Source organism: Grus americana, chromosome 2 (assembly GCF_028858705.1).
Source record: "Grus americana isolate bGruAme1 chromosome 2, bGruAme1.mat, whole genome shotgun sequence".
In the NCBI taxonomy this organism is placed as follows: Eukaryota; Metazoa; Chordata; class Aves; order Gruiformes; family Gruidae; genus Grus; species Grus americana.
Window position 1 is genome coordinate 152,749,451 of NC_072853.1, and position 16,980 is coordinate 152,766,430.

At 37.9% G+C, this 16,980-nt stretch overlaps 1 protein-coding gene across 3 annotated transcripts in view; it reads left to right on the forward strand.

The window, feature by feature from the left end:
- ZEB1 (zinc finger E-box binding homeobox 1) overlaps positions 1–16,980 on the forward strand; it is a 122,263-nt gene that overhangs the window by 85,213 nt on the left and 20,070 nt on the right. For all 3 annotated transcript variants that reach the window (XM_054814338.1, XM_054814340.1, XM_054814339.1), the window contains exon 2: positions 12,798–12,998. In XM_054814338.1, the coding sequence (XP_054670313.1) occupies positions 12,798–12,998 (201 nt within the window). The remainder of the gene's footprint in view (positions 1–12,797; positions 12,999–16,980) is intronic.

The following is a 16,980-nucleotide window of genomic DNA, read 5'->3' on the forward strand; positions in this document are numbered from 1 at the left end:
GCAACTGTGTTGCAGTTGTATTCAATTTATGCTACAGTTATGAACAGAAATAGAATATTGCACTTTGTTAGCAAGTTGGTCAGTGTGAGGCAGCTTGTATGTAATTTTGAAGCATACTACTATGGTGTGGGTGGGTTTTGCCTGTATATATCTCACAATGAGTACCTCCATCTTGCTGCAATCAAATGAATTTCTCTTACTGGCCACATTCTCCCAAATGATTGGTACCCATTGGTACCTAGTACCAATTAATGATGAGACAATTTTCTATGGCTCATCTTAAACTTGGTGGCATTTATCTGTGTGCAAGGGTTAATTTTTGCTGTAGTAATAAATCACCTATTTTTAAAAATCTATCTCTGAGCAAGTAATTAATGATCTTGCCTTTTAAATACTTCTTAGGTAATTTTTTTTTCATATGTGAGAAGTTTTATAATGGAAAAAAATGTGAAGCATCTGGAGTAGGAACTGTGTAGAAACAATGCAATTATCATATAAATAGAGTATTTTGAACATAAAGCAGGGTGGTACAGTCACCAGTGGATAGATAATTTTCGAAGAGTAAAACAGACTATGTAACCTGTGGAAATACTTCTTCCTCTCAGCCTTTCCTCGGTTTAGTTTACTATTGCCAGTTGTTCAGTAACTGGAGGTACTAAGAGATGAAGACTTCTCAGATATTTATACATCTCATGCTTAATTTTAATGGTCACCATGCTCAGTTGTCTCGGAGGCAGTAAACCATTGCGGCTGTCAGACTGTACTTGGCTGCGAGGGACATGTGTAGATTGTTTTTTCCAGTCTTCTGAGTAAAATGATACACTATAAAACTAATACTAGTGACAGAAATGCAAACTTACCTGGGATGAAATAGGGCATGAGGGAAAGGTTTCTACTTTTTGCCTCTTCAATTTGGAGCAGAGAACAACTATATCATTGCTGCCTACCCAGAATTGGTCCCCACAGTATATTCTTTGAAAATTCAGTTGTTTTTTTTTTAAATCATAAACATCAGGATTTTATTTATTTGATATTTATGTAAGTACAATTTTATGAGAAAATTATGTGTGTTCTTCAGAAAGAAAAATAATGGGCAGAGAGCAGGAGATTTAGTCAAAAGTTCCTGCCTGTGTGTTACGTGGCTATCCCCACCTTCTGTTTGGTATTTATTTTGTCCACATGCGTTCACAAATATAAATACTTGTAAAAACTTCCATGTTGCATAGGAGAGGTTTTGTCACCAATAACGAGTGAAGACTTTTGCGCATTTTATGAGGCTACCTGAGGAACAGCGTATAAAATGGGGGAGCTGTGAGAGAGAAAAGCGAAGCAAGGTATGGCTTCTCCCCTGCCGAATGTTTGAAGCTGCAGTGAAATTATTGACTTGGTTTTTTGCCCCAGTAGGTTTAAAAAAAAAATGCTGGGAGGGGATATGCTTCTTTGTGGTCACTACTCTAAGTTTTTGTAAATACTTCCTTAAGGTATTTAACTTACGCTAAGTTTTTGTAAACCTTCCTGACAGCAGCGGTTGAGATGGAATTACAGACAGAGTTAAGTTCTCATTTGTGGAAAGCTCTGCAACCTTGGCTTGTACAACGGTGATAACAGGCAAAGGGTACACTTAATTTTCTCAGGTACCTTTGGCTGTCTTGTTTCTGAATGTTAACTTTTTTGGTGGGGGACCATTTTTAATTTTTCCAAACCTATAAGCACCTTGTAATAATACCGTTTTTCAAATCATGCTGCCACTGAGAATTTTTGTATTTGCATGTAAAATTTACATCAATCTAGAGACTGAAGGAGAGAATATTTGGACAGTAGTTAGGTTTTTTTCATTGGAAGAAGGACCACTGTTTGTAAATCCAACAGAGAAATTACTATTACAGGTCTTTCTGTGTCACTGAAAGACTGAAAGCATTTGTTTTGCAAAGCTATAGAGCTTCCATTTTTTGCAGAGAAAAGCTGCAGAGTAATGAAGAGTCTCAAAGCAGCGTGCTGAAAATTACATTTAAGTTACTTTTCTGAAGCAGCCCTAATAAGAGAAATATTTCAAAATTATGTTATTTTTATGTGATGGTATAGATATACATGTCTAAATCTAACTTTAGGTTATCAAACCTGAGAATATATATGTAAGTGTGTGTATGTATGTATACACAGATAAGCATATTTTCCTGTATTTTAAAAATATTATTGGACCAAGAATAAATACTCAAAATACCTTTCTGTGTACTCTCTACTTCTTGTCTCTGGACTCGTGTCAGTTCTACATGCAAATAAATTCTCGTATGAGCACTGGAGTTGATTTGAAAGTTGTTTCCCACCCTCATAAGTTCTATAAATTTTTAACATGTAGCATTAAGGCACCATTACAGCATCTGGAAAGCCATTCAAAGTGGCAATGCATTTGGAGGCTGGTGTTTCTAGGAAAGGCTTATATACAGTATCCCAGTGTGCAACTGCTGTGATTGCATTGCTGAGGTGAGAGACAGTTAAAACTATAAAGTATGTGGGCTGTCTTAAGAGCTCCCACTTGGTGACCCAAAGGTCCTCTGTACTAAGGCCTCTTGTTGAGCAGTCTGCCTGCATGGTTTTGTTGATCCTTTCTAATGAGTGTGAAACCAGTGTCCCCAGTTGAGTTTGTCTTCTGCAATCTCAGGAGTTACCTAAACACATGTGGTTGCTGGGGTCAGGTCATCTTACTAGACGGGACTTGGCAGTGTTCAGAGTTGATGCCAATCAGTACTGCAGATGGGAACAACCATGGCTGTGGTCTTAAGATATTTCAAGAAAATGGAAGAAAAGGTTTTCACTCAAGAAGCAACCCAAAGGGAGGAGGTGGTGGTGGTTTCTCTTTTACTGGACTATATGTACTGCATGTGACAACTTGTTACCAGTCCTAGAGCTCCATTGCCATTCGCTCGTCTGTAACCCCACACTGCAGCGCTGAGTGATTTGGATACTAACTGGCATCCGTGTCTTCTGTGCCATCATTCTTCTGTCTCCCAGAGGTCCTTTTCAAGCTTTCCTGTGTTGCTATTGCAGCTTCGCTGTCAGGATGTTTGTTAGCAGTACAGATTCAGACTCTTTTTGAGTAATGGGATTCAATCCATAGAACTAGTCACACAACCTCATCCACTTTCATCTCTAACAGATGGTTACTGGGTCTGGCCAGCACCTGTCACCATGAGCTCTTGGCTGTCTTGAAAGATCACGTATAGCTTCCTTGCAATTGTTGGTATGTCCTGCTCTTAGGAGTCTCTCAAGTACTTGGATGATCCCTTCAAAAAGTGAATTGCGAAAGGGAGTATATGACCTGGTTGCTTGTAGGGGGGAGGAACAGGGTAGATGACCCAAGAGGTCCCTGCTTTCTTAACAGGCTGAGATTTTGGTGCATGCATTTAATCATTTTTGTAATGGAATGAGCAATGGAAAGTTTTATCCTTCGGACTCTGCAAGCAAGAAGTGTGTATCCCTTCTAGAGGTGTTTGGCTGCAGTTGCACATCCTTCAGTGTCTTAATTTGGATCAGGACTGCATTTTTTAAGTGAATCTCCTGATTGTCCTCACTTACTGCGCTTTGATTTGGGAGCATGCCTTTTCTTTAAACTAAATGCTCTGGGAGCACTCTTAAGTGTGTTGCAGCCACTAACAAAAATTTACTCCAGAAGACCAGACTAGAGCTAGTTTTATTAAGATACTGCTCTGAAACACGGAGTGTGAACACTAGTTCTCAGTGTCAGCAGTTTCACCATGTATTTCTGTTTCTTTTCCACCACCCTGCCTGCCCGTGTGGGTAGAAGCTTGCTGTCCTTGCAGTCAGAACCGGCAATTCTTACAAATTCTTTACAATCAATGGGCTTGTTTTTGATCCCTCTCCTGACTCTTTGTTGGGCTCAGCATCCCAAAAATGATACAGAAGTAAAATCTAATGTCTTAGGTATGTAGTTTGAATAGTTTGGATGGGATGGAGGGAATACACATATTCTCCTGCCCAGAACTCATGTTAGTCATAGGCAAAGCAGCCGCCTGCCAGGAGCAGCCGAAGAAGCAGAGATTCCCCAGCTGCTCTCGCCAGAGCCATGGGAGGAGGTGGCAGCGGCGGCAGCCTGGCTCTCTCATCTGCCTTTTTTCGCCTTGGTGGCAGAAACTCCGCCGTGTCTGCCCCGCTGGAAAGCCTCGAGCTGCTTCTGCATCTCTAAACCAAACTGTCCTGTTCCAATGTAATTGTGCATGTGGGACTAGGTGAACCCTAAATCAAACTAACGATCAGATGAACAAAGGCAAGCAGCAAAAATTTTAATCGCCGAGGCTGGAATATTTGCCAGATTCACTCCAAGTATCACTTATGTCATCTCAGAGTCTCGTGCCAGAGCTGTGGCCGTTAGCCCAATGCTGGGGAACTGGTCCTGACTGAGATCATCAGGCTTTGCTCCAGACTTTGCCATATCAATAGAAAAATTAAACATTGAGGGTCAGTTTGTTTTTTAATGTCAAATACTGATTGATTTTAAAACAATGATTTAAAATTGACAAGCAGAAAATTTGTATTTACACCATTGATTTTAATGTGTGTTGCGTAAGCTGAGCCAAACATTCACTCTCACTTTTGGTGCAGCATTTAGAGCACATTTTAGCATGCAGTCTGCTTGCAAAGCATTTATTTTAAACTCAAAATTTCTTTGAGTTGACCGGAAGACCAAATAATCTAGTACGTGTGTATTGAGATGATTTATATACCTTAGTGCATATTAAGATTCTTGAATTTTATGTTTGATGTTGTGTCGGAATATTCAGTCAGAATGTGTTTCAAGCTGCATTTGACTGGACATTAGTATTCAGTTAAGAGGTGTAAAAACATTTTGAAAGAGATTTTTATTAGTTAAACAAAATTATCAGGAATGTGTTTGGTACATGTAAATATTTAGACTTACATTGTTACAACTATTCATATATTTATGTAAACACACGTGGGAGATGTAAGTTTGATCCCTTCAGGCAGAGGAAGGACTGAATGCAGTTCCCCTTTTCCTATATGAGCATGCTCACATATGTATATGTCTAAATAAACAGTGACTCAAAGTTTTATATATAAAATATAGTTCTATTCAGTTATACCACATATGCTGTTCTTAAAAGCAGAACGACTTTTCTGAAAATTATAAGTATGTTCTTAAATGAAATTTAAAATTTATTATTTCAGAAACTAATCTCTGGCAGGGTTGTTTCTTTTTTGTCCTTAATTGATGTAATTAAGAGTATAATACAGTTTCCTCACACTTTCTACATAACAAGATCTCATTGTAGCTTATTTTTACAGAGTTCAACAAGCTGCCTGATGTAATCTGTTCTGCTGCTTCCACTTTGGGAATTCACCCTGCTGCCTGATGGAGGCTGTGATGTGATTAAGAAGCAGCAAATATTTTCATTAAGGGTTGCTTGTACTTGTTTGGAAAATAGTGACGGTGTTTTCAAATAGCCAAGCAGCAGTAAGGTAGATAAAAGTAAAGTAATGTATGTGGAGGGAGGAGTAGGGTCCCATGATGGGTTCTGAGCTGATTGTTACCATTCAGGGAACAGCACTTCTGGGGTTATAGAAAATAAACCTGTAGCAGTGTCAGTTTAATTACTTGCAGCGGTCAAGAAAAGTCCTAGAATATGACTTGCATTATTAGAAAAGGGATAGAGAAGAAAACAGCACGTTGTTATGATGCTGTTCCAATCCATGATGCATGTGCATCCGGAATTCTCTGTGCAGTTCTAGTTTGTCATCTCTGTGTAAACACAGTGATGCAGCAGCACGGAAGGTCCAGAGAGGTGCAGCAGAAATGATCAGTGGAACAACTTCTGTATGAGTAACAAGCGGAGAAGGATTCTTCACATCGGAAGGGGTAATGACGCATATGAAATCCTGAACAGCATGGAGGACACAAGTGGGGCAGATTTAGGGGAAACCCACTGAATCTAGTGCAGAGCAGGTTCAAAATCAACAGAAGAAACTTATTCTTCCCACAGCAGAGAGCTGTGAAACTGCTTGCTGCAGAATAATGTGGATGCCAAAATTTTGTTGAAAGTAACCAAATTCACAGAAAATGAGGCTATTAGGTATGATTTAACATATGCCTTCCCTTTTCTTAAGCTCTTCCTTGTGTTTCTATTTCAGATGGTAACACGGTTCTGTATATATTATTGCATGGAAGGTACTTAGTAATTTCAAGTGTAAGTATTAAACTGAGAGGAAAAATATTAAAAGAACATAAAAGTCTAACTTTACTAAAGATACCGTGCAGCTTATCAGTGGAGAGGCAGAAGTATGGCATTTCATTCAGGAGTAGTAACAAAATTAATAGTATATCCTAAAATCTAAATATAAAATACTGAATGCTAAAATATCAGCCTTTGCAATATATTTTGCTTAAAATATTTTTAAGACTAGAGCAAAATAATATATACATGCAGATTTTTAGTTGAGCTGATGGAGAGTACATGGTTTCCAAGAGATGATTGTAGGCTGTCAGAGCAGAAATCCATGAACCAAGAATGCACTTCATAGAGCACAGGAGTTGTTCCAGTTTGTAGAATCAAAGGTTTCTTTTCTAACAGCATTCATGAATAAGCTTTTTGAATTTTTTTATTAGAACTTGGAAGAGCTTTTAGAAGTAGGATTTCTAAAAGATCAGAATCCCTCACACCTGTCCTAGATCTCCACCTTTTTCAGTGTTGAGATACTGAGCCCACACACAACTCAAAGGTGTTGGTTACATGTGTCCAACATCTTAAAAAATTCAAGGGCGTTTGTGTTAACTCACAAATTCCTAAAAGTTTATTTTTTCAATGGAAGTAGGTAGGATTTTGGATTATGTATGGAAAGGTATAAAAGAGACAGGTAGTAAGAATGTTGGACCAGACTCTACATCAAAGACTGTGATCACTGGCAAGTATTGAAGAAAAGATTGTAACAGACCAGGTTCAAAGCATCCTTTCCTCTGTATGCTTCCAGATCCTGGTACTACATAGCAGAGATTGCAGGTTAGTTCTGTTGAAGCCTGTCCTCTTTTCAGTGCAGTTCTCTGCTGTTGCCACCTGATCTCAAATTGTTGCAATACGTATTCCACTACATACTTTTTTTTCTTGTTGAGACAAGTAAATTCCTATCAATATTTGAGTGATATGACCTTGATTGGGTCATTCTTCATGTTGGGAATGTCGTCTAATGATTCTGAGGGCAGATCTGGATGGGGAAGCGGTGACCGGGTACCTGCTGCCAGCTTTGTGAGAAGCTTTCCTTCTGTTTCCACCCAGGGCACTCACCTTCTTGGGGACTCTCCCATTATAGTATATGCTATGGAAACAGTGAGTCCTATAGTCTTTCATCACTGTGATATTTGTGTTCACCTTAAATTTCCTGGCTTCATTAGTTTTAAATCAGAGAAATATTCTTTTCCTTTTAAACATCATGTTTGAATTTGACTAGACATAGGTATCGTGGTTTCCTAGCTGTATTCAACCAGCAAAATGATATATTTCTCTGTTTTAGCTCCTTAATTGCTAATTCTATTTGAACATATTTCTGTTTTAATTAGAATTGTGCAACATCATACATCTTCTCTGCATTTAGGACTGTAAAAATCCAGAAAGCAAAGCTCATTTTCTGCAATTCATTTTGCAGTCATTTACTCTTCGAGCAATGAAAGCTTCAACTACAGATACTCGTTTATTCTTTAAGAATCAGGATAATGTGGCAAGAAAATGATCAACAGGAAAAGAAGTAATTATGTTTCATCAGATGTATTTTTCATGTATTGTTTTTTAATGACTATTTCATCTTTATTTCAGAAGATATGTAGTAATGATATAAAAATTTATTGAATAAATAGTCTTCAGTGTTATTTGTAATACATATGTTGAAAATGAGTCCTTCTTTTCTATTTATCTGTGAAAGTAAAGCTGAAATTAATAAACTGTTTAATAATGTATGTTTTTGTGATAAGGTTATATACACTATAAGGTGGACAAAATAGGCTCGTATGTCTGTTATACATCATATGTGCTTGCCTGGTGACCTGTTTTCAGAGGCTTACAGCCATGGTTCATGATCTGAGTCAGGTTTAGCTGTTACAGTTGAGGATAAGATCCCCTTCAGTGGTCTGCTGCGGCTGGCCGTCCCTGGAGCGGTGGTGGCCAAGGGGGACGTAACCTCTCTGGCCATCCTTGCTTTTCATGGAGCAATGTCTCATCACAGAGATGTTGATTGCTGTTTCTACCAGTTTTCTGTGATCCAGGCGGAATTATTTTGTTTAGGTAGTTGCAACGTGTAAATGATACTAACTACAAGTAAATGTTACTGAAGTTTGAAATAGTTGTAGTTACTTCATTGAAAAGCTGTAACTGTTCTTGTGAGTGAGGTTTTACATGTGTATTTTATGTTCTGCATGGAATGTTTGGCCAAATTAGAAGCCCCTTGAAGTCATCATTTATGTATATTCCATTGAATTTCTTTCAGAGGTTGTAAGCAGTAGTCTCTGCATATTGCTTTTGTATTGAGTATATTTCAATCTCTATCCAAAAAGGTTTAATTAAACGTATTCCTCCAAACTTCAGCAGTTGCTGTGGTGCCAGGCATCAAGTGAGGCTTGTGAGCTTGTTATCCTCTTCTTTTAGTGGTGGTTATACTGAGGACATCAAGGACAAGAGGAGAAAACACCCAAAGTGATGTGCAGATAGGGCAGTTTAAATTTTGCTCTAGGATTGACCTGGACAAGGGAGAGGAGGAGGAGAATTACCCCTGGAGTTGGATGCTGGGTGCCATAGTTCCAGGTTTTCTCTGATATCTTCAAAGAGCTGTGAAACGCGTAGCCAAAACACGTCTGAAGCAAAAGAAGACAGCAGCGTGCTACTATCACCCCTTAGTCTCGTAGGACATCAGCAGCAGATCTGCATTGCTAAAGCTAAGCTTTTCAGCCATGCAGGCATCAGTATGGTACCATGTAATGAGATTTTAATTTTAATTAGCTAAAAATACAGTAAATCACAGTGTTTGATTGTTTTTAACCATCGTTTCTATTAAAAAATATTAATACATTCTTTGAAATCAAACACTTGTCTTTGAAAGACGAGCATTCAAAAAAAGTTGGGAAATGTCAGAATGAAGATTGTTCAAACTGTTTTAATTTGTCCCTTGCATGTATGCATAATGATAAGATCTTTAATTATGTGATCACATAATTTTTTCACGGGAGGAATGGTGCCTGGAGAATGAATCAGGGATGTTTATTAAAGGAAGCTGTTGTCTCCAGAACCCTTGCCTTAATTGCTGGGAAGCGTAGTAATTTAAGTAGAGGGCTGCAGGAATCGAAAGCGTGCTCTCTGAGGCATTTGAAAGCTCCACTGAAAGACTGGATTTTATTCTCTCTCTTTCAAGGAGTTTTTATGTGATTCTGGAAGGTCACTTATTTTGGAGGTAATCTCTGTGTTTTGAGTTGCTGTGCCACGCAGGCTGAGGTACCTGGGCTCTGAGCACAGCTGCATTTGGAATGGACGCAAGTGTGCTTTGAATGTATAAAATGCTGCAAAAATGCAAAGTCCTCTGAAAAGTAAGGCCCGAAATGCCTTACACTGACGTGGCGATGGCAGCATTGCTGAAAGAATCTTCTGGTTTTTAAGTAGCCAGTTTCTTCTCTGTAAAATGGAGATACCACCTTCCTACTACAGTTAATTCTATTTTTTGAAGCATTCCTGCTGAATGCCATGTAGGGAAATTATATGCAATATATATGATCATATAATTTCATAATATATAGTTATATATTGTATATAAATGTATATGATGTGTAATATCTTACATATGATATATAATGAGGAATCCCATTTTGGCTAACATCCTGTAAATGAGGCTTTGGGAACACTGCTGGCTGATGGGGATAAAAAAAACGTGTAATCACTTTGCAGTCTGTTAAAATGAGACACAATCCTACAAATACTCACTTCACTCCATAAAACTGAGCGTTCCCTGCATATTTGCCATCGCTGCACTAGGTGAAGTAAGGATCCTGTAGAGGGAAAATAGCATGTAATCATTTAGCTTGACTTGCGTATAGGTATATGGACATTTCCATCATTTTAAGTGCTCGACTTTGTGCTGCGTTTGGAGTGTGGGATGCCTGGCCATCCCAAAGGTGCCGAGCCCTTTTACATGCAGGTTTGGCAGTTTATTTCCCCCTGGTTATCCAAAGCTCTCTGTAAGAGGAAAATGGGAATGTTAGAGCCGGATTACTTGCTGATTTTATTGTCTTGCCTTGTTGACAACTGATCTTCAGTGGAAGGAAGCAAAATCCCAAAGACCATTTGTTCCTTGCTTTTTATGGAGGGCAAGAAGTTTTTAAATTTTGCTGAGTTAGCATATGAGTCAGTGTAGTGAGAATATACCAAAAGAATAGAGCCTGAATGAGTAGATTATATTTAAAATTAAAAAAAAGGTATGAGGAGAAAGAGAAGAGACAGGTTTTCACTGTAAGTGTAATTCTTCAGGACAAACTTTCTGATTATTTTTTCATTTTCCATTAAAAAACCCTCTAAATCTAATATAAGACATTCCACTTAATTTTCCAAACTAAACAGGAAACTAATTTTAAAAAAATCAAGTATTAATTATCTAAGTTACTGAAATCTGAACAAATGCCTTTATATATTGCAATTAAACTGTGATCCCTGCTCTTATTGATCTCCTTTGCGTGTGGCCAAGGTAAATACATTGGTGGTTTATATTAATAATCCTCTGCATCTAAGCATCACAGTAAAACCCAACTAAGATAACAGGCTAAAATATTTTTTTCACTTCTTCCTGTTTAGTGTTTATTCTTAAACATTTTTAAAGGTGCATTTACCATTGCTCAGGCAAATAAATTCATAAATTTTTGCTTTGGTGAGGGAGTATGTGTGTGCCTTCTCTTTCACACAGTGTTACAGCATCCCTTACAGTACCTATTTTACTTTGCAAAATCAGTTACAGAATATAAAGTGAATATCAATTTATCAATTTAAATGGACCAGATAGTAGTTTTTAGGCAATTTGCCTAAATTTCTTGTCTTAAAAGATGTTGATACCATGAGTAGTAGGGAGTACTACATTTTTCAAACAACGCTATGTGTATAAAATATGGAAACATGGAGTGATTGTTTTAAATTCAGAAAACTCTTTTGTCATGCTTCTGCATGGTTTAGATGAGACATTTTTCTCCTGAATTGGGAGGAAATGAGATAGTAGCTTGTAAATTCATAATGTTACTCACTTTCCCTGCTTAAATGCATTTTTAAATGACTAGAATATCTACTTCAAAAAAAGAAGCAACCTTCAGAGGAGCAGGAGTCTAGTTTGCTATTTATCTACCTTAATAGGCAAGATTTCACATGAAAGAATCAGTTTGACTTCTCGTGTGCTAACAGTGACAGGATGCAGGTATCATACAGTAGCATCATTATGTGCCTCCCAGGTATAATTCTGATAACCACTGAAGGAGTACTGTGGCCATGACAAATCTTGTTAGTTTACTCATCGATAAATTTATTCTCTTTCTTAAATTGTATTTTGAAGCATTTCAGTAAGAAGTTTAAACTTGATGGTGAAGAAGTAATACACATATAGATATAAATGTTCAATCGTTTAACTTCAATGTGAGTAACAAAACATTTCAACAGCTTGTGAAAGTATTTTTTTCTTAATATATAATCCTTACAGTTAAATTGAAATGAACGTAACTGATCTTTTGTGCTTACAAATTAAGACTATTTTATTAATAATCTGCTCCCATATGACAGAAACGTATGTAGCATCATGTAATCCTTTGTCCACAAGATTCTCACAATATATTCTCCAGGCTGAAAAAGCAGAGTTACTGCCTTTTCATGGTAATTCGGGAAAATGTTATGCGAGATTTCCTTTCTAAGTCACCTCTGAGATTTTTTCCTTTCACATTCATCCTACCGAGTCTTTAGTGTGATCTTTGGTTGTAACTACAAGTGCATTTTAGGTTGGATCAGGAGCACTTCAGCTTTTCTGAATCAAATCTCCTTATTGTTCCCATTCATTGCTATTTATTGCTCCTTGGGTCACATACCCGGAGTGTGGGGGTGGCATCGCTTACACGAAAAGCCAGTGAGAGGATGGACTGGGTGAGCACAACTGGCATCCATAACTGCACACAAGGGCTTGTTCCGTGGGACTGGAAAAGAGTGACTGAGCTTCCCTCTCTGGAGTGTGCTCAGCCTGGGAACACTTGGTCTTCAGTGCCGGTTGTTTCCCTGCAGTTTTGTCCTGCTGCACCCCACTGGTTGCCATATACATACAACCTATCCTCATGATGCACGTCCGTCCGTAACAAAATGTTGTTTATCAGTATTGTTTCACAGACTATTGAGCAGGCCATAATATTCTTAAAGGAAGCGTACAATAATGCTGGTATCCAAATTGGAACTTTCAGTGTGGTCCAGAAGACAGCTCTGGAGTTAGTTGTCCGCTGCCTTTCCTTGTGCAGCCTTACGCTGGGTGTGCAGAAGTGAGAGGTATCGTGGTTGCTAGCAGTGGTGGAAGCTCAGCAGCTGTCAGATGTCTCCTTGTGTGCCGCCGTTACATCCAAGTCGCTCACAAGCCACTGCCATCCCCATGTGGAATGAAGAAATAATAATGCGACTCCGTAGAGATGCCCCAGATATAGCATCTGGCCACAGTACTGGAAGCTGTGGACCTCTGTGCTGTAAATTAAGTGTATATTGATCGGTATTTTGCTTTTTGTCTGTCCGCAGTCACCAATTATAACAACGTGGTAGAAGCAAACTCAGATTCAGATGATGAAGATAAATTGCATATAGTGGAAGAAGAAAGTGTAACTGATGCAGCAGACTGTGATGCTAGCGTGCCAGAAGATGACTTGCCAACAGACCATACAGTATTACCAGAAAACAGTGAAAGAGAAGGAAGTACAAACAGTTGCTGGGAAGATGAAGGTATGTTCATTTTCACTGGTGATGCTATGTAGAGAAAAGTTTCTAAAATGAAGACTCAATAGAACTTTTTTTTGTCACTTTGTTACTGAAATAACACGTAATATTCACGTTCAAAAAAGAGGTTTTCTAATGTAATATATTTTATGTTCTTTATTTAATATTTGAGGCAGATTTGGAGGTGCATTCATTCCATTTGCATTGTTAAACAGGAGATTCAAATCTGTGGACGCAACATTCTCTAGGGGGATCAGACACTAGTTACTTGCTTTTAGTCTTTCCAAGTCTTTTTGCGTGGCGGGTCTCTGCCATAGGTCCCGGGAAGCTTCAGGGTTTGCTCAGCTTGGGGAGTAAGCTGTAAGCCAAAACATGAAACAAAATAATACTCAGACATAAATTTCTGCCTGTAAGCTGCTTGTGCCTTTTTCCTTGTAAAATATAGCCAGAAAAAATAATTTTTAGATTATTAGTTTTAGAATTAACTATCTTACCCATAATGAATCTGTATTTTGAAAACACTGGAAGGAGGTAAATGTTCTACATATTATGCAGCAGCTTTAGAAGCTGAAAATTTGAAGCAGTCAGGAAATGGGCCTTTTTTACTGTGGAATCAGATACTGGGTTTCATAATATCACACAGCATGCTTACATTTGAGCCAAATTGAGATAAATGCATAAATTAGTGGAATTTATTGCAGAATTTGGCCTTAATCCCCTGAAAGATACAGAATATTTCCCGGCATATCCCTGTTTCTGTCTGAACTCCAGCCGCAATTCTTTAGCATCCACCTTGTTAAAACTGGTGGTTTAAGACAAATTGCATGACCTCACATCTAAATAAGCAGAAAGCAGTCATATGGTCCCTAACTGCAATCCAGCTGAGAGAGAGCAGCTGAGGGTTCAAAGAATAGCATCAACTCAGCCTTTTTTTACATAGCTGTTATTGCCAAGGTATGCTGTGCAGGGAAGTGAGTATTTTGGAGCTAAAGTATTAGGTAGGTGATTTTCTTAGTTCTCCCATAATATCTTTGCTCTACTGCAGGCTATATCTATCAGGAATTGCAGTTACATAAAAATGGGCTGTGCGTAGACTGTTCCTTGAATCCTTCAAGCACAGGTGTAGGAAACCTGAAATACGGAGAGAAGAGCAGCACTGGCTTGCAGAGGTGCTGGGTCAAGACCCTTTGGGCTGAACGTTTCCTGGAGGTGTACCTACAGGTAGTCAGGACACAGCGTCTTGCCTCAGACAACCTTCTGGGGTTTTTCAGAGCTCCAGATATGCGATGGCATCTTCTTTGACTCATTATTTCAAATGCACCATTTTTAACCTTTTAAAGTTTCTTTGCCAAAATGAAGCATTTGAACCAAATTCTACTGTGATTGTAGAGTCACAGTGTAGGCAATGTTTTCTCTGCCTTGGTCATTGCTGATGAAGACAGGCTTTCATCGGTATTTAGACAGACAAAAGATTAAACAATTGCCCATGCAGGCTTGCTCAAATCACCGTAAATTTTTTTCATAAAAATTACATATTACAAAGCTTCTTTTGTAGCAGTCTGAGAGGGATTTTTATTTGATAGTAAGGGGTTTTTAAAATAAATTGTTTTAATTTCTGGTGATGACTGCATGAGAAAAATGAAGATTATGTTAGGTTTTATGGAGCTTTGATTTGCTATGGTAAAGTACTATTCACTTTTCTACAGCTTTCCTAAAAGGAAAGGTATGAGCTGATAATCGTATCATCAGTCTTAGTTGCACATTAGGAATCTGAAGAGGGGGGTTTTGAATACATGATCTCTCTCATACAGGGAAAGGTACTATGGTAGGTGTCCATGCAACACCAATACCATCTTCAGGACTGGTGATTATTTTTAGAAAACCTACACTGCAGCAATTTTAGTAAGTTGTGTTTCATCAGTAAAGGAGTACTGAAAGTTCCTAGGTTTAGTTGAACTTGACAGAATGAGTTTTTTACATATTTATTCTGTTCACAAATGCCCCAGAATAGAAACAACACACGTAACATTTCTTTATCAGATTAGTTTCCTTCCGTTTCCAGTCATTCTAACTGAATTTCTAAAAGACCTTCGGAACAGGTGTTTTAAATATAAGGTGTGTATCTCAAGAGGTTTAACTGAAACAGTCATATGGGTTTGAAAAAGTGAACCACGTGTATCCTGCACAAGTTGTTGGCAGCGTGCCAGCATTCATGTGTGCAATGATTCTGTAATGTGATTTTTTTTTTTTGCTTTAGCTTAAAGTAAAAACTATGCTACAATTAAAAAGCAAAGGTTAAACCTAATGACTTATTATTTTAATATACTTTTAAAAAGTATTTTTATGTATTATAAATATATAGGAAATCTAGAGATCTCGGACCTGGAACTAAGATAGCTTTGAAAAATTGGAAATTTAAAAAAAAATTGTCTAGGCCTTGAAATAACCTTTAAAAATTAATGAAGTTATGTTTTATATTTAAGCTCCTCCTGGAACTCAAAAATTTCTTTAACTTATAAAATTTTAGGTTGAGTTTATGTGCTGTAAGATGGTTTGTGTTCTTGCAATGGGATGGGTTGCTGAGGAAGGTTGCTGCACTATTCTGTATTAATTTCATTTGGGAGGAAGGCTAAGAAAGTGTGGCATCTTTTTGATCAAGCTTTTATTCACAGGAGCAAACACCAGGCAATACTGTAAGCTGTAAATAGTGCTTGCTACATGCATAGCAGAAAATTAGCTCTAAAGATTTTAAGTTAGAAACTCTTTTGATGGGCTTTGGAATTTATTCCCCTCTCTGAAGATAAGACTGCGATGGAAATTTCAGTGAACTTTGTTTTTCTACCTACAACCAGAATTTCCATTTTGCTAGTGGTTTAAATGTGATCAGTTATCTTACCCATGCAGAGATCTTTACAGTCAGGCTATGACAGAGTGATAGTGTCATGCATGTTCACTGCCAGTACACACTGTTGCCTGTGATCTGAAAATCATTAGCATTTAACCCTAGGAAGTCCCACCGTATCTCTAAGCAGCTGCTCATAAGCAATGACAAGATACAAAAGTCCAACAACATATTTTACAATTATGTGGTGTGTCCAGAAGTAATGCCAAGATGGATATTCATGCCCTAGATGCTATTCGTGGAGACCTGCATTTAAGCAGTCATTCAGCAGGTAGCTCAAATGTCTTCTGGAATTCAGAGCTGTGATTTCTCCTTGGTGTGTCAGTGTCTTAAGATCTGCTCCTCCATCATCACATCCCTTCCTGCTGCTTCCCAGCAGCTCTGTTTGCACCATAGTAATTGGGCTTCTGAGGGCACAACTGCAAAGCTACCTTCCTATGCTGACCAGTCATAGCTAACGCTACAACTTCACGTTTTTCAAATTACTTATTCCTGCAGCATTAAAGAAGATCACCCAGTGTGGAAAAGGGCTCTTCCCTGTCTTATACCCCACTTTTAGATATTGGGAAGAGACAGTATCAAACAGAGCTTATGATTACTAGAATTGAGAGAGTTTTTAACTTCACTGACATTAATCTATAATGCCATAAATTCCTTGACATTCCCTAGGGAAGCGTAGCTTTTATTTGTACTGAAGCCAATGGAATTTGCTAGAGACACTATAATTTAAATTTCTATGAGTAATAACTTACTGATATTCCCCCTCTTCCATAGAGTCTATTTCATAATGGAAAAAAAAACTCACAAAGCTTTTTTAAAGAAAAATCGTGGGTTTGCATCATGATTGTTTTTAAGAAATTAAATTTTGGATTTAAATTTGCATTGCGTGCCATCATCCATCTTACAAATTCTGAACCAAGTCTGTGGTATCATGAGCTAAAAATATAATTAGCTCACAACCCAGTATTGACCAATAAAATACATACTGCTTGGGGATTTTTTTATAGATGACAATTAAAATTAAAGTAATATTTAAAAGTTACTGTTTCCTTTTAAGCATATTTCTTTTTTGTGACTATCTGCAGA